The following is a 27,737-nucleotide window of genomic DNA, read 5'->3' as shown; positions in this document are numbered from 1 at the left end:
TCCATAAACCTCACATACAAAACGTTATCAGGAAACCTAATAGTTTGTGTTATTTGAAAAGTATTTATTGCAATGACAAAACTAGAGGTTAATTACTTTTTTATTATTGAATTAAACTGTAAAGTCTACATCTACAATTTTAATCAGGAAGAAATGCTTTGCATTTACATCAAGGACACATTTATTCTAGTGGAATAAAACAGACACAGACAAAAGACCAAGTACACATTTAAAAAAATTTAAAAAAGACTACATGTTTTACCTGGTCCTTCTTTGCTATTTTGGACCATACCTTTCCTATTAGAAAATTGATCTCACATACATATTAAGTCTGATTTATCTTCCCACATTCCTGAACATTAAATGCAGTTTCTCACAATTTATAATTATAAACAAAAGACTGAAAGCAATATGGGAATCAAAGTTTAAAAACAAAAAAAGTAGAAGTAGACTGCTATTACTGTAGAGAGGCAATGCTGAATAAAACGTGCTCCCTCTCTGGCTCATCTCAAAACACTTTTACTTGGAGAGGCAAGCATTTCTGATCTAGGAGTAAGCTTCCCACTGCCTTTGCAGGGACCAGACCTACGAATATTTCTGGTCAACTGCAAACTGAAAAATGTCTACAAAATATCTAAAAGCTAAATATCAGACTATGGCTGATGCAAATCAAAACTGTGTGCTGGTCTAAATATACATCTTCAGCTTTTCCTTTTTAAAAAGTATCTTTTTTATTTCAGAAGATTATTTTAAAATAACTTACATTTTTAATGTGCTTTATTGTCAAGGACTGTAAAGTTGAAATTCACATGATTAAATCAAAATTTTTGTTTTACTTGATTCTACTGAAATTTCAATTACCTACTACTTTACTGAACAAAGTTATACATGAGGTAAGTTTTAGCTAAAAAAAAATAAATCAACCACAAAGATAAAGTTAACCATTTCAAAAGTAAACAAAAATCATAATGCCCGCCTCAATTTCAGAGTTTAAAAATTTATGTATTAACTACTGTATTTCCAAGGAAAGTTTACTATGTAGTTTAAAAGCACATACTTTTTGCTTTTAAAAGCACATACTTTCAAATCAAATTATGTTGGGAAATATAGGGCAAAAAGAAACTTGGCAAAATGCATTTTTGGTAACAGAAGATAATTCAATAATGAATGCAAATGGAACCTAAGACTGGTGTTTAAAATTTCTAACTTCGGGCTTCCCTGGTGGTGCAGTGGTTGAGAGTCCGCCTGCCAATGCAGGGGACACGGGCTCGTGCCCCGGTCCGGGAAGATCCCACATGCCTCGGAGCGGCTGGGCCCGTGAGCCGTGGCCGCTGAACCTGCGCGTCCGGAGCTGGTGCTCCGCAATGGGAGAGGCCACAACAGTGAGAGGCCCGCGTATCGCAAAAAAAAAAAAAAAAATTTCTAACTTCTAAACACACACACACACACACACACACACACTTATTTATCTAAAAAATATTTTGGTAACAGATTGATAGAATAAATGTTTTGCTGTAAATAAAAAGTACAAGTTTCCAATTATAGCCTTATAGCTAGCTAAACAGTCTTTAAAAACATGTACAGCCAGCTAACAGTTCTCTAAAACATGTATAAGTAGCACTGATAGATCCCTGCTAAAAATCAACTGCATTTAAATGGGTCTTACCGAAGTAGGACATTCACAATACTAGATATCTTTTAAAAAGTGAGTACAATAGGGCTACAACAATAACATTACTATTAATAAAAGTTACAGAAGAGATTATCACCGTACTTTTCCCCATAAACACGATCAAACTTTGTTGCAGTTACCAAAACTACAATCTCAAGTTACTTTTTCTCTTACCGAATTTCACGTTTCACATGTCTCTAGTTTTTATTCAGCAGAGAATAATTCTTAAAATCTTTTTGTAAGAATTCGAAGTATTTAAATGTGTAGCTTCACATTATACTACCATGTTTTGCCCTTCTTGTTTCCCAAATACACAAAAACAATATACATTTTTCTCAAAAAGAAATGATGTCCACATTAAAAAAATAAAGCCTACAAAAAAGTTCCAGAGCTAAAAAAGATTATTCATATGGCACGAAGTGATCTCCTACTAGTCCGAAGTCCAAAACATTGAATGAAGTCCACTTATTTATATCTTGCTTGCTTTTCAATGGAATACTACATTTACTGAGGTGAAATCACATTTTTTTTTGTTCTTGAGTCAAGTGTACACAAATTTACAGTTATTAAAAATAGGAGACCAAGCTGAATGTGCCAAAGAGATATCATTCAGTTGACTTTTTTAGAGTCATTAGAAAGAAACTTATAGAATGGATTTCCTTGGTTGGTTTCCATAGCTTGATAGACCAAAAACAAAAAAAAGGCTACGACAACGAAGAGCAAAATTTTTATCCACATGGGAATGGAGCGTCCCTTTTTTGTCTTTTCTGACTTGACATCTGCCAAGGGAACATACTTAGGAATATATTTAGACGAAAAAGATTCCTCCATCCTGAAATCACTGAGTTCTAATGGCCGGCCAGCAGCCCCTTTGATTGGTCTGCGGCAACTAGCACTGTTGGGAGTGAACAGAGGAAGAGAAAAACAAATATTAGATAAAGTCATAACTTAAATAACATAAAATGACATTATCACTCCTAATTCCAAACACATTCCTTGAGGTAACAGTAGAAAATTGTCATATAATATAAACAGTGAGATCAGTCAACCTATTTAAAAACTTCTATACATTTTTCATTTAAAGAGTTAGATTTGTACCTTTTATTAGAAAATAATATTCAGAGTATTATAAATATTCACTAAATTTGCCTTCTTAAAGGTTTTTCAAGCTAATATATTTAGGGGTAAGAGGAAAAAAATAAGGTAGATTGGTTGTGATTCCTTCAGTCAGGAAACAATTCAACAGGTATTTAAAAGCAGTCTTTTCAATTAGAAAAGAGAAACTCTCAGCAATAAAACCGATTTCCTTCTTACCAGGTTTCAGTTTAGATTTAAAAATAAGAATTAAATAGTAGGTAAATGATTTATTTACAACCTTTCAGCTTAACAAAGTTAATTTTGAAACTGACTCAACTTTCAAGAATATCAACTAGTTAGTGCTTCGATGAATTAAAGTGCTCCCAAAAAGAACAGTTTACTTATGAGAGCAGAGGTACAGTAATTTTGTGAAGAATTAAAAATTAGAATTCGTTTATGTATGTATATATAAAATAATTATGTTGTACACCCTAAATATATACATTTTAATGTGTCAAATATACCTCAATAAAGGTGCAAATAAATAAATAAATAAAAATGCCTTAATTGAATACACTAAATAATTGTTTCAGTGTATCTGAATACCTAATTCCTGTTGGTGTAGCTGCTTCAAAGGGAAACATTTCCTTAAGAATATCCCTTTCTACTCTTCTTTCCTCTGTTTTTTCTCCCACCTAGTAAGAAACAAACAAACAAAAAAACAACCAGAAGTTAAAATTTAGTGTAAATGTGCAATAATTAGAACATAATTTTAAACAGAAGCTTTGGAGAACAGAATGCACTTAAATCTATCCAACTTTTACGACTGCCATTTCTGAATTCATTATTGCTTAATTATCCATACATTTCCAAGGTTCTCTTCAAATTTCCTCAGTGTGAAGATATGTTAATGTTGTAATGGGGGGGCACACATTCAAATAAGTTAAAAACAAAAAACACAAAAAATAAAATTTCAGTACAGCTAATATGGCAGTGTAAGTTCCCTCCAATGCTTTTCATCAACATTAAAAGTAGATTGTTTCTTCCTGTTAATTTTCTAATAAAATAAATGATCAAATATAGAAGATATCAAATTAAGATGGATCTTTTAACAAATTTTAGTATATGCTTTTAACTAGTCAATCCAATCTTCCTAATTTAAGAAACATAAAATAATTTTTTAAACAACCTGATTGCTTTGCTAAATTACCTTTATGCCCAGATCAAAATAATCTTTGATAAAGAATCATTAAAATTATAATGTACCCATGCAGTTAGTACTTTAAAGCTTAATTTTACAGCAGTTAATCAATCCAAGTATAATACAAAGTCACTTTAAAGTCCCATTATCTGACCTTTCAATGAAAGGTAGTATAGCTTCCCCCACAGCCCAAGTAACATATTCAACTCACATCCATTTTAACAAAGAGAACATATTATAAGCAGCACACAAATGAGCACTCCCTTGAAAACTGGAACTTAAAGAGGCACATAGTAGCAAGAGGATAGTATTAGCATGTCATATGATATTACTTTCCATTGTCACTAATAAAGTATGTCTTTAAGATAATATATGCACATAAATAGACACACACACCCCCACCCAACAAAGAAAGCTCTGTTCCCTCCCACTCCAAAAAACAAATATAAATATTTCTTCATTAAAAGATCAATGATAGCATCGATCTAAATTTTATTCATTTACTTCAGCTCTTGTCAATGGTTTCTTTGGTGTTCTTCTGGGTATGTCTGAGAATTCAGTGATTGGCAGAATAGGAGCTGCATGCTTGAAATTTCCAGTCACCCTATTGACAACCTGCCAAGATTCAAATTATTCAGACTCAGAATTATCCAAACATAAGAAAGACACGTTAAAAGAAAAAAATGATAGTCGATTTCTCTAATATTTGAAACTTTCCCTTAATAAAAACTTAGGCATAAGAACCTAGAAATACATAAGTGTTTCATATGTGAAGGAAGCCTTATTATTCTTTAAACATGTTAGCAAAAAAGTATCCTTATAACACTAAGTATTCTTGCACAATGAATTATATATATATTAAAGTGGCTACACTGAAAACTTCTAAAATTCAGAATTATATGGGGAAAATGAGTTTAAAATGTTTAAAAACATGTGTTTGAGGTTTGCCAAAATTCGCCACCTCCCCAATTCTAAGTAAAGGATAATTTACAAAGAATACCACTTGTATAGTTTATGAAACATATTTACTAAAGTTTCGTTGCTTGAAGCCATTATAGTTTCAGCTATGGGAGTACTCTCTGAAATTATTGCACCATCTATACGAAAATGTTCTGAAGTTTCCACCTGTTAGTTTGAAAACAAAACAAAAACAATAAATATAAAATAACCACTAAAACCCTACCAATCTGAGAACCCCATTCTAAGCAATAAGCCTTGCATCACCCTTTTCCTCGGAGTTCTTCTCGACCCTCTCGTAGATTCCCTAGTTAATGCCTGCAGAGGTCCGCCTTTTGAAGATCCACTTGTCCATTCAGTCTCAGTTACTCCAGCTTGAGAATAGCTCTATTCAAGCATCAACACATTAAAAAGTCATATTCTAATATCAAACACCTTAATAATGATGGCCATATTAGCATACTGAGAATCCATGAAAAGTTTCCAAATGCCAGCATTTGAAAATAATGCTATGCCCTCAAAATATTTCAAATGTACTGACTGAATAGATATGTAGGCATAAAGAAAACACTTAAAATATGGTAAAATACATTAGAGTCCAACTATAGAAGCTCACATATTATGGTAATAGTGAGAGGGGAAAAAAGACATCAATTTATCACGGGCTCCTTTTGTGACTTGCTGCTTACTATCTGGCTCCAGTATCATAGCTGCATCTCCAGCTGTCTAAACAAAAAAGGAGGCTGATCATGACTTGTAAGAAAGTCATTTGTTATATATAACAAGTCAGTTTCCTTTTAAAACAAAATCAAATTTTATAATTGTTAGCACAGATTAAACATTATTCTTGTCATGTGGTTAGGACTATTTAAATAGAATCAGTTTCAATAACCTATACACAGCTATCTGGCTTAAAAGTTCCCAGGTGTCAAACTCATCTTAGAAACAGGTAATAAAATTGAGCAGCAACAAAAACTTGATAGTCATCTTTTTTGTGAACAGGCAAGCCTAAAATGTCACTGCCAGGACTCAGTGCCACTCACTCTTCACTACTGAAAAAAAAAAAAAGAAAAAATGGTAATAGGGATAGAGACCACTGTCCATTTCCAGTCTCAGATTTATTTCTCCTTGGAAAAGTCGATTGATTTTCCTCATTTAAAAAATAATTTAGCAGTCCTCACATAACAGTTTGAAAAGCACTAGACTAGTGCTTCTACCTGAAGCTTTTGTTAAAATGCATATTCTGATTCAGTAGCTCCAGGGTGAGGCCTGAGATTCTACATTCCAAGGATCAAGTTATTCAACTTTTGAAACTTTTATTACCAGCTGATTCTTTTAAATTCTTTTGACTAGAGGACATCCATCAATGATTAGTTATACTAGAATATGCTTATACTATCACTTTTGCTTTCAAGCTAATATTTTATGTAGATAACTGATGTTTTTATTAAGTTAGTGTCTATTAATTTAAAAAATGGATATATTTTACTCTTATCTCGGGACAAGAGCAGTCATCCAATAACTACACTTATTTGGCTGGAAGCATTACTACCAAAACACCACAAGATACAGGCATAGTTTCATACATCTGGTTTTGTATTTATCTATATTTGGAATTGACTTTATAAGAATTTCCCCTTTGACTCACAATCTGAATCTCTGGGTTTCTTTTCCAGCTATCAATTAGGAAAAATTTGCTGAATGCAAACACTGTTAGTCAAAAGACAAATTTGTAAACAAATTACACACACATATAATAGATGCTTATTAATAGTTAAATTCCTGATTATTTGAGTAGAAGGGAACACTAGTTTTAATCTTAAATTCTCAATCCTGGTGGCACAGTATCATCTGGGAAGCTTTTAAAAAATACCAAGTGCCCCAACCCCACCTTAGACCAATTAAATCAGAATCTCTTCTAGATCGGCCTGGGCTTAATTAAATTTTGTAGCTCCTGAAGGGATTCTAATGTGCAGCCAGGGTTGAGAATAACGTAACTAACTTATAATGCATCTCAAAGCCAAATATTTTTTTCAAACTACTTCCAACACTGCTTCCTCTTTAATAATCAATTGCTCAATGCCAATAAAAATGAGAGTATTTTAAAAATATTCTAGTTTGATAGTCTACCTGGTATTATCAATGTATACTCAGTATTTAAAAACTCCTTGAAGAATTAAAAAGAACATTACTTTAAAGGGCTAATAAAGTTATCAGTTATGCGACTAATACAATATAAAGCCTAGATATTTTACCTATGTCCATGAAGGTAAGGAGGGGGGAAGAAGAGACATACTTTTCCCTTAAAATTGGTTATCTACCAAATTCCAGGACTTTCCATTTGTTATGTTTTATTCTGAATAAATAACTGAAATAATCTCTTCATCAAAAATTTTACCAAACATCTATTGAAACTATTACACTTAATACAAAAAAAAAGTTTACATTTTTATTAGTTATCTTTGAAATTAAAGGCCAAGTTCCATTTAGAGATTTTTAAATTTTCTCCCATGGAAGAAAACACAAGAAATTCACTGGTTGCCTGTGGAAATAGCTGGGAACAGGGGTAGGATGGACATTTTTCACTATAAATCATTATGCTTTCTTTTGCTCAGGTTTATTAAATTCTCTGGTTGAGGACTGTCGACCAATTTTATTAGTTCTTGCCTATCATCTAATTTAGAATTAATCATCTTCACAGAAAACTATCAAACTATACAACCAGAAAAGATACCTTGAAGACTGAAAAAAATTTTTTTCTACCAGAATCCACTATGCAACAAGTGACTTTGAGAAGAAAATATAAATAAAAAACAAAATTACAATTCAGTGTTATAACTACTTAGAGTAAGATGGACCAAGCAATTATTGACTGAATAGAAAAACTCACTGCTACATAAAATTAGTAATGCGACTGCTGTATGCTCTGTGGCCAAAATAAGGATTGTAGTGTCATCTATTTTCAGCAAGATGTTCTATAGAAAAGTCCTCAGTTTATCATGGAGACAATAGAAGGAAGAAACAAAAAAACCCTATCAGGTAAAAAGTTATTCAGAAGACATCAGGCAGTTGAGGCACATGAGAATGCAGGAGCTGGATTGTTAAAGGAGGCTATAAATCTCATTCAGTAAAAATACAACCTTTAACTAGGTTATAAAAAATAATCAGGATAATTAAAAGCCACCTTACTTTAAAGAACTATTAATTTAAGTAAAACATGACCAATATGGTTATTCATATTAACTTTTTTTTTTTTTTTAAACAGCATCATATTCCTCCATTAGAGAAAGGTACTCCCATACAGTACTTGTGGGAATGCGAAATGCTTCAACTCTTACATGGGAATTTGCTAACATCTAGCAAAATTTCACTTCTAGATTTCCTGAAGATAAACTGGCTAAAACACGAAACAACTCATGTAAAAAGACTGTTCACTGGTGCACCTTTGCATTATTCAGAATAGCACATAACTGAATCAATAACAAAAAATCAAAATATCCATCAAAAGGAAAGTGGCTGAATAAATTACAGTAAATCCATAAAATGCAATACCATGCAGTGGTATAAAGCAATGAAGAAGAAGGCTATACTATATCTTGACATGATCTCAGGATAAGTGTTTAGATTAAAAACAGAAAAATAGAAATGTGCAATGTAGGCTGTCTTTCATATACAGAGGGGAGCATAAATAAATATATAAATCTATTACTTACTTATATTTTCAAAAAGAAACAAAATATAAACCGAAACTTAATAAAAATAGTAACCTATGGATGGAAGGAACAAAGATAGAAGCCAGATTTCTGACTCTTCTTTTGCCCATATAAAACCACATATATATCCTCAAAAATTAAAAAATAAATATGAAAGAAAAAAATTCTTTCAAGTGACTTTAAGCACAGTATTTTTATTTTATATCCTTAACATAAGAAAAAAGAAAGCCCCCCCATCTGAAAATACAATTAGCAGCTTTACTATTAGTAGTAATACTGTTATTTAGAAACATATATATAGTGAAAATTACATAAGAAACAATATTATTTTAAGAACCAAGATACTCAGCATAAGAGAAAAGAGATACAAGTGTCAAGTGTAACACCTAAAAATTAGCCTGCATTCATAAATTTGAGGAATTCATGACCTATCTTCTCTTTCTAAAAAGTAAGTACTCCTAGCTTTACCTGCTGAAAAAGCCTAGAACAATGACAACCCAGTAGGAATGAACACCCTAGAATCCAGGCTGTAAGTAGCTTCCAAATAATATTTTCTATTAAAAGGATAAGGGGTTATTTGGAAAAATGACTAACTTGATAAGAGGCAGGAAATATACAGCCCAGGACTTCTTATTGTGCCAGCAAACAAGAAAGTATCGAAGACAAATGGGGTCAATAAAAGGATACAGGAATCAACTCAGTAATTCCCAGTGGCTAAAGATGGTACAACTTGAATGTGAAAAAAGAATAATGACTGTAATTGACCACAAATCAAATATATAAAAACCACAGTAGTAAAAAGATATTATTGATCGCCCTTCAAAATGACTAGAGCACTTTACTTGATAACTGGAAAATAAAAGGCATGTAAGCATTTATCCTGACTCTCCTATATGAATTTTATTTCAAGGTAACTAGGCATTTCACAAGGGAAAGTTCTTTATAACAGAATTCCAGTTATAGATGTAAAGGAATCAGAGAATTCCTAGATCCATTATTTCATTTGAAGTAATGAAATAATGGATCTAGGCAATAATCATAATGGCTGTCATAACCATTAAATGAAAGGGCGACATGGAACTTTATAACCGATGAATCAGGGTTCCAACGCCTGAACCTATTACCATTTAATTTTAGCATCATCAAAAGGACATCATGTGTCTCTGAAATGATGCAATGTGAAGGCCACAACGCCATTTGTGAAGTATTTTTGTCCAAGTAACTGAACTCAAACCTAACCAACCCTTTAGATCTGTGCTGTACAAAATGATAGCTACTAGCCACGTGTAGTTATTTAAATTTAAATAACATAAAATTAAAATTTTAGTTTCTCAGCCATGCAAGTCACATTCCAAGTATTAAGTGGCTACTCAATGAACAGCAGACATACAACATTTCCATCATCACAGAAAGGTCTATTGCACAGCCCCACTATAGTTCTAACTCCCAGTCTACAGGAAATCCAGGGTATGAAAGAGCAAATTAAATGACCCTTGAAGAAGCAATCTGCCAAATCCACAATGTGAGAAATATTATAGAGAACTAACCTGGTTTCTTCACCAAATAAATGGATGGATGGGAAACCATTATAGTGGAAAGAGCTACAGACTTAAAAGACAAAACAAGGGATTCCCAGGTAGCACAGTGGTTAAGAATCTGCCTGCCAATGCAGGGGACACAGGTTCAAGCCCTAGTCCAGGAAGATCCCACATGCTGCAGAGCAACTAAGCCCGTGAGCCACAAGTACTGAGCCCAAGGGCCACAACTACTGAAGCCCGTGCGCTCTAGGGCCTGTGTGCCGCAACTACTGAGCCTGCGTGCCGCAACTACTGAAGCCTGTGTGTCTAGAGCCCATGCTCCGCAACGAGAAGCCACCGTGATGAGAAGCCCGTGCACCGCAACAAAGAGGAGCCCCCCCTCGCTGCAACTAGAGAAAGCCCACACACAGCAATGAAGACCCAATGCAGCTAAAAAAAAAAAAAAAGACAAAACAAAATCAAAACCACCAAATGATATGTGCAGTTTGTATGGAACCTGATTTGAATAATTCAATCATAAAAGAGACATTTCTGAAACTGGAGGTTATTGTATGGAGAATGCATAAAGCTTTGAACACAAGATTTTATACACACACACAATGCCACTATCACTCCAAATAAAATTAATAATTCTTTCATATCTAACATATATAAATAAAAAACAGCTCCAATCTTTTAGAGATATATACTGAAATACTCACATTTTAATGTGTGAAATGAGATGATGGCAGAGATTTGTTTTAATATACTTCAGCAACTAACAACAAAACCAAAGGAATTAAAAACGCTGCAGGGTGCAGGTGAAGATAAAATAAAACTGGTAGAATGTTGACAGCTGTTGAGGTTCTGTGACTGAAGGGTCAGTAAACTCTTCCCTTTACTCTTCCATATGATTTAAATTTTGTGGGACTTGCTTGGTGGTCCAGTGGTTAAGAATCCGCCTGAATGCAGGGGCCACAGGTTTGAGCCCTGGTCTGGGAAGATCCCACATGCTGCGGAGCAACTAAGCCCGTGCGCCACAGCTACTGAGCCTGCGCTCTAGAGCCCACGCGCCACAACTACTGAAGCCCGTGCACTGCAATGAAGAGTAGCCCACGCTCACTGAAACTAGAGAAAGTCCGTGGGAAGCAACAAAGACCCAACAAAGCCAAAAATAAATAATTAAAAAAAAAAAAAAAAAAAAAAAAAAAAAAAAACCTGCCTTCCAATGCAGGGGACATGGGTTCAATCCCTGGTCAGGGAACTAAGATCCCACATGCCACGTGCCACAACTAGAGAAGAAGCCCACACGCTGCAAAGAAGAGCCAGTGCAGCCAAAATTAAAAAAAAAAAAAAAAATTGTATAATAAGGCCATTGTCTAATCCTTCCTCTCATCTCCTAAATCTACTCTCTCCTTTGACTATCCTGTCCCTCAGTTTGGATTCCTCATGTCAAACAATTACCCCTTAAACCATATGTAAAACCATCTTCCCACCCTCCTTTTAACCTCTTATCTGAGAAGTCAATCCATTCTTGCTAGCACTATACCATCTTGCCTACATAAACTGGACCAAAATTCTCCATGTCTGTCTATTTCAGTGTCCTTCACCAGATTTTCCTAGCTTCTCTTGCTCTGTTATTTCCTTATTCTTCAGTGTGCCCCTGCAGCTCTTCCCTGGCAACAATAGATAAAAAGACAACAAAATATTTATTCCAGTCTTTGGTTCAATATTAAACCAAATCTTTCATTCAAAGCTCTATACATTCTCCATACAGTCACCAAGCTCATTTCTAACAAATAGTTCTGAAATTCAACTTAACTACATCAAACTAAGAAAGACACATGGCTTAAGAAATCAAGAATACTTCCACTGATGATGTGTGACCTTAAAATGACAGAGGAAATGGAAAAGATAAATAGCCAACTAGACAAATCTTCCAGCTGGACAGAAAAAGAGTAAGGAAAATGACTCTAGGGATAGCAGACTTGTAAAGCGTCAGCCAAATCAGTGCTTGATTAGTCAATAATTTGTTCCCTGTAAACTGAGTTCATTATTTCTGTGCTTATTTTCCCCTTAGTTTCCTATATTTTCCTTTTGGAAAACTGCATCTTGCCTCACCCATAAAAAGGTGAATTTTCATCTAGAATAAGAAGAGAAAACAGTGTGGTCTTAGGATCAGACTAGCTTCAGAGTTGAAGGAAAAGCCACAGAATTATTATAAGACAGGCAAAAATAAAAGCAAAGTCAAAAATCTAGAGACAAAGACACCAATATAAAACCATTCCCCTGTTTTTTATTATATCAGAATTGCTTAGGTATTTCCACCTTTTAAAATGTCTCTTAAAAAGCAGTATGACTGGCTCTGAACCATGCTTAGCACAGAATCAAAACACAAATGAGACATTTATTAAACACTTGCTTTTGCAGTAAACACAGGCTACACTACTGACAAAACACACAAAGTTTAGAGTTCTAGTGCCATTTAATGAATGCTTTATCGAGTGTGCTGGATTTTGGGTGTCAACTATGAACTAAAGGCAGGGACACAGGCAAATTAGTGTTGTCAGAAGATTACTTATACCTGAATACAGCGACCATAAAGCTAAAGAAAGATACCTGATTGTGCTCAACTCTTCTTTGCTTGAGTGTTACCGGAGTCTTTGCTCTGCCCTTTAGTGGTTCTCTCTTCTCAAGCTTGAGCTCTATTTTAGATTCTGGAAATAACATTGGAGAAATCATTACTCTCTGAGACACACAATAAACTACAATGTCATCCTAACATTACTCTGGAACCCTGGTTTTTCGGCACACTGATACATTAGTACTACCTCAACAGACCCAAACTGGTTAACTGCAATTTCTGTCTTTAAAAACTTTTCTTTTCCATTTTTATTTCATTCCATTTTGGTTTATCTCCCACACTCCTTAATATGATCACCACTTCTTCCTGTTTATTCTTTCTTTTTTTCTGGGACTAATAGCCTGAAACAAAGTAAAAACCCATGGAGGCTTTTCACTGAAAACAATTAGGAAGTGGGAAAAGTACATTACAATACATAGTTGTTACCATTCTTTTGTCCATACAGTGCATTATTACTATACAAAGGTTATTAAATTAAAATTTAGAATATGGAAGGGAAAAAGCTATAGAGAATTTTAAGACTGAAAAAAGCTTGTATGGTATCAAGCCGCTAATAACAATAAGTACAATGACGTTAATACATAAGTGCATTTAAAAAGTCTGTCCTTTTTTGATGTGACTATAAAAACTCTGGGTACAACTGAAGAGGTAAGGAAGAAACTTGTTCACAGAAAAGTACAACCAATCACAGGTCACTTCTCCTCAGCCTCCCCCATAATAAAGTACCATTTCTTGGAAGAGAAGCTAGTGCATGTATATTAGCATGCCACCATGATGGTTATTACCATAACAACTCAAATACATATATCTTTTTTCATAGGCTTCAATATCCTATTCTCCTAGTTTTGATTTTATCACCAAGAGACTTGATAAAAATTTACGTTAGCTTCTACATTTTTGTGGCCATTTATCACAGTATAGCAAAATTAATCAGTTGTCACTTCTAAAACTTCTATTACCAAACAGTTATTTTCTTATGAGACAGAAATGGAGTCAACTCTTAAACAAAAGCTTAGTTTTGCATGAATTCAATGCAGTTGTGCTAAAAAGTAGTCAAGATAGTTAAGTGTCTTGCTAAATATCTAGCCTACTACCAGTCAGTCCAGTCTACTTGCAAGTTCCCCCAAAACAGTGATTTTTTTACCATGTTAGTTCAAATAGTTCCATCTTTATTTAGTATTAAGGTATCAACTCCATCCCTCACTTCCCAGTAATTCTATTAATGGCTCTATTATCTATGGGACAATCTTTAGCATTATAAAGTCTTATGTTAACTCAGAACCTAAGAATCAGAAAGCAAAAAGAACCCAATAGTGGTTGAGCAGAAATTGATTAAACAAATAAGATATCTGGTTACAGAATAATTCCTCTTACAAACTTAAATTCCAATAGCCAATAAAAACATGGTCCTCATCAACTACACTTCAATTAGAGAAAAAAAAAAAAAACCACCCCAAACCATGGTCCTCAAATAGGAAAAAAAAACCCAAACATTTAATAATAATTTGAATATGTTCAGCTATACCATTGGAATGTCAAGTGAGTTTCAGTGATGAAATGGAAAAGGGATGTTGTTCATCCACAAATATCTAACTTGTTGCAACTCTAAGAATAAAACACACATACAACATGTTTGTGGAGACCACACAAAACTGTTCAAATTTAACAACTTTATTGAATTTGCAAAAGCATTCTACAGTAATACATTAAAAAAAAATCACACAGTACTTAGTAGGTACATGTATACATGTACATTTCAGAAGACAAATAACAAATAGAATTACTCCCAGAAAGCTGCAAAGATGGATAGGTTAGTCTAAGAATATAGTAGTGGCTATAAATCCCAAGGGACTATATTTTGTTTATAATTAATACTACTATTTTCCATAAAAATACAAAGAAATTCTATTATCAAGTGCCTCTACAGTTAGACTCTCTCATCTTACAATCATAGAAATGAAAACAGAGAATATATTGCTTTATATAGACACTCAGAAACTGGGATATAGTATGATTTCCTATGACTTAAAAAAAAAAAAAACTAATAAATTTGCTTTTAGAATTTAGCTCAGATTAAGCCTAATCATCCATGAATTATAACGTACCTTAAAAATGTTACTTACAAAAAAAGTCCCATCTTTCCTAATTCATCTGACTATAGTTTTACAGTGATGGTGAGAACGCACTATCCCAGAATACTATGGTCTACAGCAGTATTTCTCAAAGTGTAGTCCACCAACTGTTTGCTACCAGTCCATGAAAAAACGAGGCATTTGTGCCAGAATGTAAATCAGCACACTGTCTTTCCTCTACCAATAAAGTTTTACCACAAAAATAAAGCCTGTCATTCATCTAGATTCAAATTCTGGGACATGCTTATCTTATCTGTGGATCAGTAACAGTTTGTAGACTGGCACTTTGAGTTGCACTGATTTGGACTATTATGAACAATACTGTAGATATCAGTAAAAAACAACACAAGTGAGAAAATAAGAGAAAATGTGTAGACAAGTTCTGGAAAGTAATGTAATATTTAAAACCATGGAGACTCAACTTATAATCTAGTTAATGGAATTTTCTTAGTTTTGAAGAGTTGTAAAATCTTAAAATAGGAAAGACTGAACTATTTGAGGAAAAAAATGTGATCTAGAAAAGCTTTAAACTGTTAGTATCAGGCTTTCTTTCTGTGCAACTAAAAAGAAAGGCAGACATATGTAGGCAATTACTCTTATACTGCAATTTAATTGAAGTTTGACATTTTGAAATTAGGCTATTCTGGAGACTAAAAAGACCTTAGAAAATTTTGGCATAAAAGTACTTCAAATTCCTAGAAAAGCTACCAAGTTCCCCATATCAAAGATAAGAGGGATGTCTTTATTCTTAATTTTATTAGCATTTTTTTCCACGCTTTTTAATTACTTTGAATACTTCTCTTCCAAATAATGTTCCACCTTTAAAGGGAGTAACAGCCAGCTTATTCTTAGAAGCTGGATTAATTTTGCAATCTTTTAGCCAGAGATATCGGCGACCTAAAGTGGAAGATCCCATGGTATAAGCAGCCATTTTTATTTCATCAAAGGCAGCTTCACAAAGAAATGAGGCCGCATCATATGTTTTGCTTAGCATCCCAAGTGCCTGGTGCACGTGACTAGGGTCTGAGCTAAGAATTTGTGCGGCCTGACTAACGTCTGCCTGCATAGCCCGAACTACAAAGGCAGTATGGATTGCAATCTGCAATGCTGATGCTGCAGCTTCATACGTTCCACAAAGTGCTAAGTCCAACTGTTTATCATAGGACTCAGGGGAAGCTGCCTGAATACCTGCTGGTGGAGTGGCTTCAGAAATAAACCCTAGGATTTCATCGTCTACTTTTGGAACTGATAATATCCGTGTTGCCTCTCTGGAAGAAATTGGATACTTGCATGCCAATGAAGGCAGCTGCCTGTCAATTTGCTGCCACTCCTCTTCAATTACTTTTAAAATAGATTCATGGAAGGGAAAAGATAGTTCGGGGGCATCTATTTTATCATGCTGTGATTGCTTAGACATTTCTATGCCTAAGGTAGTGAGTGAGTGAGAGACAACGGTTTTTGCAGAAGAAGACATCAGTTCAGATCCAGGTATATTTTGAAATGCCACAGAGAAACCTGAATCCCTTTCTTCTACTGACTTTTCACTGAGTCTAGGTAATTTTCCTGGAGGAGACAGGGATTCTGTTTCTCGAAAATTAGGTGCATCAATTCTCTTCCATATATTTTCTACATCCAGTGGGGGTGTAGAGTTAGAAGTCCCAGGCAAACTACCTACTCCACCCTGGACCAACAGAGAACTGACATAATCTCTGATTGCCTTAGCCAGTGGTGGAGAAATTACTTGTGATCTCTCAGACTCTTCTAGTGCTCTCCTTTCACTGGAGAGAACTGACTGATCTGAAACATGGGACCTCTTAGTACATAATGGTTGAATTCCACTTTTCTCTCCACAGTAAATATTTTCTACTATGTCTTTATAGCAAGTACTGGTGGTTTCTTTAATCAGTGAAGGAGAAGCTGCAGCAGAGACCAACATGGCAGCGAGTTCATGCTGAGGAGATGTCGAAGAACTTTTCTCTAAACATCTATCATGGCTAGACTTGGAGGAAACAAACAAATTCCCTCCAGAAGCTAACTTCTGCATCTGTTCCCTGCCAGGCAAGGCTGTGGCAATAAGAGGTTCCCTAGGTGGGTCTCCCTTAGAAGAATGTACTTTCTTAGCTGCCTGTTGTTCAGTCCTGCCCAAAGGAGGACGGGTGGAGATTTCAGGAAAAGAAATACCCTGAAAAAATCCACCAGAGGGAGTAGTTGGAAGTTCAGAAAAAGGAAAAAAATCCCTAGTGGACTTCACTTTCTTGTGTTCTTTCTTCTTTCCTGTAGAGGCAAAAGAGGCAGGAAGTTTAAGTATTACTTGTGTTTAAGCTGATTCTATTCTTTGCCTCTTTGCTAATAACATAGTGCTGTTGAAGGAACATTCTGAACAACCAATTTGAGACTGTGCCCTGGCAGGCAATGCTTATGGAGATATAAGCAATTTGAGTCATTAAATAGTCATGAAATTAACAAACAAGTCATATGAATTAAAAATTTATAAGTGTCAAGTTGTTCTTAAAATAAATTTTAAAAGGTCGTTTATTTCATGTACTACTTGAAAATTATTTATATACCATGGCCAAATTTTCTTAAAATAGTCTACTAAAAACATGTCAAAATATTTACTATAAAGTTTTCTTGAAATCAGATCTTCTAGCAAAAACTATAAATTTAAATGCTTATCAATATGAGAACAGAGAAAACATGCCCTATGTAAATACTACTGCTACATATCAATTACGAGAAATAAGACACATGTAATAAATCAGTAAGAGATCTTAATATAACAGAGTAAAGAAAAGCAAGTGATAAGATTTAGCATATAACTTATACAGATTTTTTTTCAAGTACAAAATAATACCACGTATTAGGCAGATGCATATGAAAAAGTACTTAAAATCAGGCTGGAACGATAATCATCAAATTAATGATAGTGGTTACTTCTGTGGAGATGATACTTAGAAAGGGATAACTGGGGAAGCTTTGTCTCTACTTGTAACACTTTTTTCTCTTAAAAAGATGAAATTTGCAGCAAAAATGATAAAGTGATTTTACGTGACAAAAAATTAGACATTTCTACTTTCCTGTTTCTTAGAATTCTCAACAAAAGGTATTTAAATCAAATTACTTGGAGGACTACTCTAATGATATCAACAAAATTTACATGTATCTTGGTATTATTTAAAATTTTATCTTCATGGTTACTGTATCTTATGAGTCTGAAAAAAATTTGATTTTTTTGATTATGTACTTTATTAACATCATATAAAATTTTACCTTCTTCATTGTCACTGTATCTGTCAGAGTCATTACTTCCATTCTGTCTTGTATTTTCCACTGAAGAAGAAATTGCTGGCAGAGGAGTAGAAGATCTAGATTCTGTTCCTTGTTCCCTCAGTTTCAACAGCTTTTTCTCATATAGCTTCCTGGTTGTTCCTATATTAAGGCAGAATTTGCTTTATTATTTGTATTGTCTTATTTAAGATCCAGCTCAGACATTAGCTTTAGAAACATTAAAATGTTACTTTTCACCGTTTCCTTTTCTAAACTTAAATGCTTAAAAATACTACATAATGGATTCTTTTCTAAAACAGGTGCTTTTCTGGGATGTTAATACATGATTATAACAATGGTTTTTTGTTTTTGTTTTTGTTTTTTTGTAGAATGAAATACATAATAGATTGATTTAAGTCTTACTATGGATAACTTATTGAAGAGCCATATATGACTGAGTATCTCTGACTGAAAAGTTTTGAACTTTGTGTGATTTCTCTAGTACTAAGTAATAGTACTTGCCTTTGTAGAAAAATCATGTTTATAAACAGAGTGTACTCCTCTGAATTATTATGATTAAAATCTCACAACTCTAAGAGACTACTATGCCTATAAAGGCTATTCAGTTATGGGAAAAGTCCTAAAAGTCACGTTTTTAAAAACTGAATATATCTAACACCTAACACTGAGTAAATTTAAGATGTTAAATCATATTTCAATATACTGCTGCAGTAAAAATGACCTTTTACAGAAAATGTGTTACAAAGAGAAATGATTTGCCAACTAGATAGCAAAGTAAAATTGATTATAAATAGTTTAGTAACATATTTCAACATCAATGATAATTTAAAACTAAAAGTAGCTTTTACTTTCTGTTTTACACTAGCTATATGTCTTTCCCTGATTTCTATAAGATGAGTAAAATGATAAATATATATTTTTTAGAAACAATACATATCTCAGAAGGTTACAGATAAGTAGTCTTAAAATGAACAGCTGGGGAGGGGGAAATAAGGAGACGCTGGCCTTAAAATTTCAGTTACACAAGATGAATAAGTTCTAGAAATCTAAGTATAGCTTGGGCTACAGTTAACAACACTGTATTACATCCTTGAAATTTGCTAGGAAGGTAGATCTTAAGTGCTCTCACCACACATACATGCATAAAAGAAAACTCTATGAAGTGATGGATATGTTAATTAGCTTGATTATGGTGTTTATTTCACAATGTACATGTATATTAAAACAGCAAGTTGTACACCTTAAATGTACAACGTTTGTTTGCCAATTATACCTTAATAAAGCTGGGGAAAAAATAAACAACTGGTATATCAACATGTAATTTAATGTATGCTGATATACAATACACAGTCTTCAGCACCTCCCTTTTGTAATTTTAAATGAAAAATATAAAAAGGGTATCAAATGTCTGTTGGTAATTATACTAATAGGCTTATTATCATCTCTTGGGAAGCCGTTCATTAAATAAGACAAAAGAAAGACAATATTCTAAATTCTTATTTGCAACTACACCTATAGGTAAAAAACAACCCCCAAATCTACAGTATTCAAAATTTTACAGGGACTTCCTTGGTGGTCCAGTGGTTAAGCATCCGCCTTCCAATGCGGGGGACACGGGTTCAATCCCTGAGCAGGGAAGTAAGATCCCACACGCTGTGGGACAACTAAGCCCACGTGCCACAACTAGAGAGAAGCCCATGTGCTGCAACGAAAGCCCATATGCCACAACGAAGATCCCAGGTGCTGCAACTAAGACCTGATACAGTCAATTAAAAATTTTTTTTTCTTTTTTTTACACAACTTAGAAGATCAAATAGAACTTTCTCATCTTGAGGTTATTGCCAAGACCCTCCAAAATTAAGGCAAAAATCAGCCTTGCAAACTCACTGACTTAACAGTAACCAAATGATGGAAATCCAGGGTATTTACTTTTAAGTTTTCTCTTTTCGGTTTGTTCTTTAGTTTTCAGTTTCTTCTTGAATTCCAATCAAGACAAGACTTTTTAAAAGGTACTTTTAATGATAACTGAAAGTGGGTACTATGCTGGGAATTGAATAACTTGAGTTCTTTTAACAAGTCTGTTACTAACTTACTGCTTTGGATTACTTTGGCCAGCTATGTTACCTCAGATTTTCCTCAATTGGCATATAAGACCCATATGTCTCATCAAGTAGTATGACATGGGCACAATACGAAACAATCTCAACAGAGGTAATCTTGGGGGTTAATTAGTTCAATTCTCTTGTTTTATTTCCCTCATTTATTCAGTTAGGGAAACTAAGGTCCTGGTCATATAAATGATTAATGACAGACTGGTCCTTGGAATGAAAACTCTACCTGCTAGACAAGTGGGGAAAACAGTGTGGGGTACTGCTTCATAAAAAGATATTTGAAATTTTATCAGCTTACCCACAATAGGACCAGGGTTCACTCCATATTTCACAAGCTGATCCAGAAGGTCTTCATTAGAGAGCTCGGTTACATCTAGATCATCTTTATCTTCTAGTCTGGGTTTATCAGTTTTCTTTGTGGCTTTCTGTAAACAAAGTCCAGTTATCATTTCCACATGAATTTTAAAATGTTCATTTATTGATACTATATAAATAACACTGCATATAATAAACATGCAAATTTACCTTGAAGTTGACTTATAGTAGAGCTTAGCAATTTGATTAAATTAAAAGCAACTTATTATTCAAAAGTATTTTCTAAGTTCAGCTGTAATTATACAAACCTAATAAGCCAAGCAAGTAACTCAAATTTTAGATATTACTGTTAAAATAGTCAATTTTGGTTAACTTATCTAAAGAGGTGATGGCATCAAAAATTCAAAAGAGCGAAAAGTCTGAGTCTGAACATTTTCATCCAGGTAACTGTAAATACAATTTACTACTGTTTTTTCTATAATCCTTGAAAGTTTAAATTAATCCAGGAAAGTTTAAGATTTTACCATAAAGGTTTATACATGTTATGTATAAAAATGATTTCTTTTAAACAAGCATATCAAAATTTAAGAAGCCCAAAGGAATATTCTCCTTGTAATACAGTGACTTTAAAAGGCAGTTTTTGACTCATGAAGGAAGTCAGACTCTATGGCTACATATCACCTCTGACACAGCTCTGTTGCCACACAGTCTATATGACCATTTCACTAAGACTGGCTGAAAAGCGTGGAACAAGCTTTGAGAAAAATTTTAAAGGCAGTTTTTAAAATAATTTAAGTAATGGCATTCTTTATTGGAAAAACTATATAAACTTCCAAGGTTAAACAGGGTAAGGGAACAAAAGTATGGTTAGCTTTTAGGGTTGTGGCAAATAGCTTTACAAATGTCTCGGTAATCCCAGTAACCGTCAGAGGACAGAATATAAACGGCTGTTTAAATAATGGCCACAAACATCAAAGTCAATGTAGGCCCAAATTACTGTTTAAGGCAGAAGAGTCAATACTGCATCCTAGAAATATTTTATGCAAAATAGCAAAAATCATAAAGCTGTATGGGCTGTTTACTTTCCAGTGATGCTGAGGGGGAGAGAAAAATCAGGCATTATTTGGTCATGTATTAGAATTTGTTTTTCAACCAAATAAAAATGTGAAGTACTTCATATAAAGAACATAATAAGAACAATGATGTCAACTCATGAGAAATCTTCAATACAATTTTTTAAATGTCTGTGAAAAGTTACCAAGGGTACTTTCAGAAGGCTTTAATATTGTACTAATCTAGGATCATCAAGCTCAAATCTTAAGCAACTCACACCTTGATGTCAAAATAGCTGCCTAGAGTCTAAGAGTTCTATATATCAAATACTTGAATTCTTTAGAGAAGACTTCTTCTTCTTCTTTTTTTTTAAATCAAAGAGACCTAATCCTGTGACCTACTTGAATATCCCCAAAGTGTGGACAGGTTGGGAAGAAAAACCCCACTGTGTAACATAAATACTTTAAACAAAAAAAAAGCACTCAGGTACAGACTACTTGTAGAAATAAATCCCTCTAACCATGAGAATGTTCAAATCCTACTCCTAACCAAACATCCAGGAATTTCAACTTCCTGAAGCAGCGTGAAGTTTTCAAGAAATAGTCTGTCTTTGGCACTCACTACATTCTACTTACTTTTTATTAGTTATCTGTGCATATGTTTTACCTTCTCCAGATGGTAAACTCCTTGAACAATAGTCCTTAAGTCTGGTTTGTTATCAAAACCTCAAAACTTTAGGAAAAGTTGCCCCTATTTTTAAAAGTCTTACCCCATTCTGAGCCCTAATATTGGGCCTGACAATCTGTATTTTGATGTGTAGCTCAGATGATTTTAGATGTAGCATTTAAGATGGTAACACAAAGCAGAAGCACTGTCATATTGTACCCCAAGCAGCTAAAATTAAAAAGAGTGCCTGACACAGGAATAGGTACCTGATACATGTTTTGTTGAATGAATGATTCAAAGTGCCATCTGGTGAGGGGGAAATAAGCCACTTATTTTTAAAAATCATTTTCTTATTAAGAAAAAAACAAAGACTTAGTATATCCAAGCAGGAAACCAACTCCCTCACATTTTCTTAAAACATATTGAAAATCTACAGCTGTACAAGGAAATTTTAAGTAAAGGCCAATAAACTGGCATAAGGTAAGTCAAATAGAGCAGGTGCTCATAACGGGCCACCTGAGTTTTATTTTTACGGAAAAAAGCTCTAGAAAAGTAATGTCATTCTATGAAATATCAAATTTAATAAGAATAAAAATTGGGACTATACATATTTATCAAGCCAGCAGTTTCAACCACGAAGAAGGAGCCATTAGTTGTAATGATTTCTGCCTCCAGAGAGAGCTTTGTTCCTCTAAGCAAATCATATAATCTCTTAGTTTCCTTCATTCAAAATACCAAGTACTAGCTACGTACGTGCCAGGCACTGTTCTCCAGTTTCTTCCCAACTACCAGATGATCTCTAATTTCTTTTTCAACTTTAAAATCCAAAAGTTCTGTGATATCACCTAAGAACCACTCTTATTTAAATCTCTACCATTTCAAAGATGCTGATGTATAACTAATTATTACTACAGAACAGATTCTATTGAGCATTTATACACCAAATTTTGTTCTAAGTGCCTTATATGTATTAACTTATTGAATCCCCCAAATCCTATGCGTTAGATACTAATATCCCCATTTTACAAGAGAGGAAACAAGTCCAAAGTTGTTCAGGTAACTCAGGCAATCTGCATACCCAGTTATATGGTAACATTTGAGCAGACTATACGTATACATCACTTTCACAAACTTACCTCATGCACTTCTGAATACATTATGGTAGCACTGTATTGTTCTGGCATTAAATAAAGACAACAAAATTCAGAAATTACGTTATAATAGCTAACATGTGCTGTAGTTGCTGAGCACTAGACATCTTCACAAATGCAACCTCATGTATTCCTCTAAGTAGCTATTAGATTATTCCTATTTCAGATGAAAACTGAGCATCTGAAAGGCAATGCTCTTTGTTCGAGGTCATCTGAGTAAGGGCAGAACTGGAATTTGAATCTATAATTCTGATTCAGAAGTCTGTACACTTAACACCTTACTGTAGAATATAGTGGTCAATTTATGATTTAAGTTTTACTACCTCTTTACTGTTCTGTTCCATGTCATTAAATATTTCCTGTTAAGAATTCATAATTCATCAGATCAGACCATTCAAGAATGCTATGCTCCAATGGATTCCAAACAGCTACACTGCTTTGCACCCTGGAACTAAAAGGCAGACCATCAACTCTGTATGTAAATGTTTACTTTTGTGTTGACAATGCTGATAATTTCACTACTGGAAAATACTGGTTACCATCAAGATGCATAAAAGGCATAGAAATAAGAAAAGTAAAAACTAAAACCAAATTTTGAACATGCAAATATTTTGTCCTATCACACCAAGTATACCTGACCATGGCAATGGCTGAAATGAAACAATTTCTCCTTTAGTTAAAAATACTCTTCATAAGCCCATGTTTAAATCGAAGGTATATGCTATGTCCTTGGCCAAATCCATGTTAATGTTTGATTTGTTTTAAAATGTTAAAAATTCACCATTAAAAAAAATCTGCCTTATCTGAAACCGTCAAACATAATTTGGCTTTCTCCTAGATCATAAATATTCTTTAAGAAATATGACTCTATATTGTTATTACACATGGGGCTAACAATGACTAGAACATAAAACACTGTACATATAAAAGGAGAACAATTTTATATACCAATTATTATAAATGGTCAAAGGTTTTCTTATAAATTCAATACTTTTTTTCCTATGCCTGATAAAAAAATTTATCAGACTCCTTAGTTAAATTAGGACTCATTTTTACTTAATGTGCTTTAAAGCAAAAAATGATGTTACTGACCAACTACCACTATTAACTTTTTCAAGTTGTTGACACCACTGCACCCAGCCCAGGGTACACATTTTTGAGTTTTAAATACACAAGGCAGAAAAAACTTAAAGCTGTCTTTGACACAGTTGATATCTATACTGATTCAAACATTGAGATACATGCTACTGGACATAGGAGATTCTCTTAAAAAATTAACTATGGTGGTTGGCAGGTCTGCAGAAATCAAACTCCTGCAGTTAAGAGCGCATGATAGGAACTCAACAATGTTGGACAATTGAACTGAAATTTTAAAATTTTACATTCAGGTCTTCTTACACCCCAAAGAACACAGGGTAGATTGGGACATACCCTCTTTGAAAAAGTTGAAGGAAAAACATCAGAACCGAGACAGCTGTTTCTGTCGACAGCGAATCATCATCAAAATAAGAATGAATAATCCTATCATAAACATACAACCAAATACTTCCACAGCTCAAGAATGATACATTTGCACAGGAAACCAACATAAGGTTCTATAGAAGACTTAAAAAAAAAAAAAGTGTGCTGATTTAAATGGAAGATATTTCATTTTCAACCAAATTTGTACTAAAATAGTTTGAATATTACTTTTGTTTTCAGAGGGGTTGGGGAGAAACAGGTAAGGGATATACTTTATTTCAAAAATAAATTTCTTATTATGGAGTACAGTGGCTTTCTTCAAATTCAAAAACAAGACATGAGAAACAAGAAGGTGCGACTGATCTTTTACTTATCAAACCAATATTTATTTGGCACTACTATGTGCCATGCATCGATTTAAGACATAAGGTTTTCAATTTCTCTAAAGCCCAGGCTAAGATTTAATTAAATCTACATGTGTCTATTATATCTTTCCTTCATTTCCATCTGAGTAGTCCACAAAATACACTGGATAAATTTTTTAAAACTAAAGTTAAGATAACTTTGAAAGAAGCACTCATTTTGAGTTATACTAGTAATCAGTACAACTCTAAACTCCACTTTCAATGTTTTACAAAGCACTGTACTTTACACCAGTCACTACTTTTAACTACATTCTATTATGATTTGAAGCCTGATAACCAGGCAGATTCATACTAATAGCACATAAAACCCCACGGAACAAAACCCAACTGTTCTCAAACGAAATATGCATTTGCTGGAGCCAATCTGAGTTTACCCGGGACTAGATATCCCAAATTGCAACACTGACAGAGCAGAACGTCATGAAATAAACATTTCTCCTGATTCCGAAGCTTCTCCTTTCTTCATGCAAATACACCAAAAGGAAAAACAACCCCCAAAACACAAGCCCTAAGTAACTAGAATTTTTAAATATTTGAGCGTCTATGATAACCGCTCAAAGATGTATTTTTAAATGCTCGTTTAATTTGGAGTAACACTGCCCCGCCCAAAGACGGCCTGCTGCTGGAAAGGAGTAACACAAACAAGAAAAACATAAACCGTTTAAAAAGCCCTCCATATGCAAAAAGCATAAAAAGGCGGGAATTTCTTTATTTCAAATTTTGGTTAGGTATCAGTATGTCACAATTTGCCCTCCAGGGAGCGCTCTGAGACCCGGTTACTAGTCATTTCGGTTAATAAAGCGGGAAAACGCTCGAACGTAACCTATAGCCGTTTCGAAGTGACCCTCCTTAGGGCTTTCGAAAAGGGCAAGAAAGTCCCCGTCCAGCTGCCCACCGCCGGCGGCCGGGCGTGCAGGGACACAGAGCTGCCTGCGCGCGCCCATCACCCGCGCGCAACCCGAGAGCAAACGCCAACTTCACACCCCTCGACACACCGCGGCTAAAACGCGCGCCCCGCGGCCCTAACTTCGGGGCTCTCCTCTCCCGCGCCCTTCCCTCTCAGAGCCCGAGAGCCCGCGGCGAAGGGGCCGAGCCCGGCGTCCGCAGACCCAGAGGCCAGCCCCCCCGGGCGGGTGGGGGGTTAGCCCCGCCGCCTAGGAGGCCCGAGGGAGGGCTGCGAGCGCGCGCGGGGCGGGGGGGCGCCCACCGCTAAACGCCCGCCTTTGTGGCCCCGGCCGTGCGTCCTTACCCTGCCGACTGCGGCGCGGCTGCGGCCCGCGGCGGCGGCCCCGGAGCCCAGGACCGGGGTAGGTTCGCGCTCTTCGTCGCTGGAGAAGTCCGGGGGCCCCTTGCTGTTGGCGCCGGCGGCGAGCGGCGGCCGGTTGCGCGCCGTGAGGTGCTGCAGGTAGAGCTGCACGTACACGTCTTTGCGCTGCTCCCCGGCCGGGAGCGTCACATTGTTGGCGACCAACTCACTCTTCAACTTCTCTTTCGTCAGGACCGAGGGGTCTTCCAGGAACTCCGGCATCTCGGCGGCGGCGAATCCCCTTCCCCGCAGCCCTTGCACCCGCCGCTCACGCCGGCGCGCTCGCTCCTCGCCCGGGGGGGGGGGGTTGGAGGGCCGCGCTACCGCCTCCGAGTCTCACAGCTCCCGGCCGGGACTTGCGCCACGGAGCACAGCGGAAACTCGCGCACACAAAGCCAAGCCAACACCGGACACAAAAGCCCCTGCAGAACAAGCGGGGCCCAGTGCAGCCAAGCCAGGAGTCCGCACCAGCCCCAGCGCACACCCCACGGCCAAGGGAGAGCAGCCTCTTCGCCCACGCCCCAACAACGGGCGCCGCCATTGGCCCGCGGCCGGAGGAAGCGCGGCGGTGATTGGCGGGACGCCTCGCGCGGGTTCCATTAGCCGCGGCGCTCTGCTAGAGGTGGTGGAAACGCAGTTTAAAAGCCGTTCGGGCGGGAGCTCCGTAGCGCGCCTTGTTTCTGTTTCCCTTTTCCACATCCTTTCTCTTAGGATGGCGATAAGAGGCAAGTTGTACTGCTTTTTGTGCGCCGTTTCCTCTCCCTTCCTCTGCTGGAGAAGCAGCTTTTCTCTCCAGGGTCGGTCGCTGGCGAACGGGCCGGATTTCACGGCAGCTGCGAGGACCCGGATCTGGGCCTTTCTCAATCCCAGGACACTGGTTCACCGAAGAATAGCCGCAGCCTTTCTTCCCCAAACGCTAGCCCTGAAGGGAAAGAAAAGGAGCGAGGCGTGCATGTGGACGCTCATCTTCCCCCATTTGATTTACTTGGGGGAGGCAAGGGGAGAGCGGGCAGCTACATCCCCGTCTTTGCTTGCGAACGCTTCTTTT

At 35.8% G+C, this 27,737-nt stretch overlaps 1 protein-coding gene across 6 annotated transcripts; it reads right to left on the bottom strand.

Annotated features, from left to right (window-relative positions):
• Positions 1-157: 157 nt before the first annotated feature.
• Positions 158-27,737, bottom strand: TMPO (thymopoietin). 6 transcript variants are annotated; one of them, XM_067009925.1, is made up of 9 exons: positions 26,633-27,737; positions 20,611-20,737; positions 18,184-18,342; positions 12,757-12,854; positions 5,175-5,294; positions 4,980-5,075; positions 4,455-4,565; positions 3,356-3,444; positions 158-2,567 (listed from the first exon to the last, which is right to left on the bottom strand). In XM_067009925.1, the coding sequence occupies exons 1-9, from the start codon at positions 26,909-26,911 to the stop codon at positions 2,282-2,284; spliced, it is 1,365 nt and encodes a 454-aa protein (XP_066866026.1). In that variant the 5' UTR covers positions 26,912-27,737; the 3' UTR covers positions 158-2,281. The 6 variants fall into 6 exon arrangements, with proteins under 6 accessions (XP_066866026.1, XP_066866027.1, XP_066866028.1 ...); XM_067009926.1 differs by lacking the exon at positions 4,980-5,075 and having other exon boundaries at positions 26,633-27,204; XM_067009927.1 differs by lacking the exon at positions 5,175-5,294 and having other exon boundaries at positions 26,633-27,192.

This window comes from Kogia breviceps, chromosome 12, assembly GCF_026419965.1.
Source record: "Kogia breviceps isolate mKogBre1 chromosome 12, mKogBre1 haplotype 1, whole genome shotgun sequence".
Taxonomy (NCBI): domain Eukaryota; kingdom Metazoa; phylum Chordata; class Mammalia; order Artiodactyla; family Physeteridae; genus Kogia; species Kogia breviceps.
The sequence above is the reverse complement of the archived record's forward strand: the minus strand, read 5'-3'. Positions and strand labels throughout refer to the sequence as shown.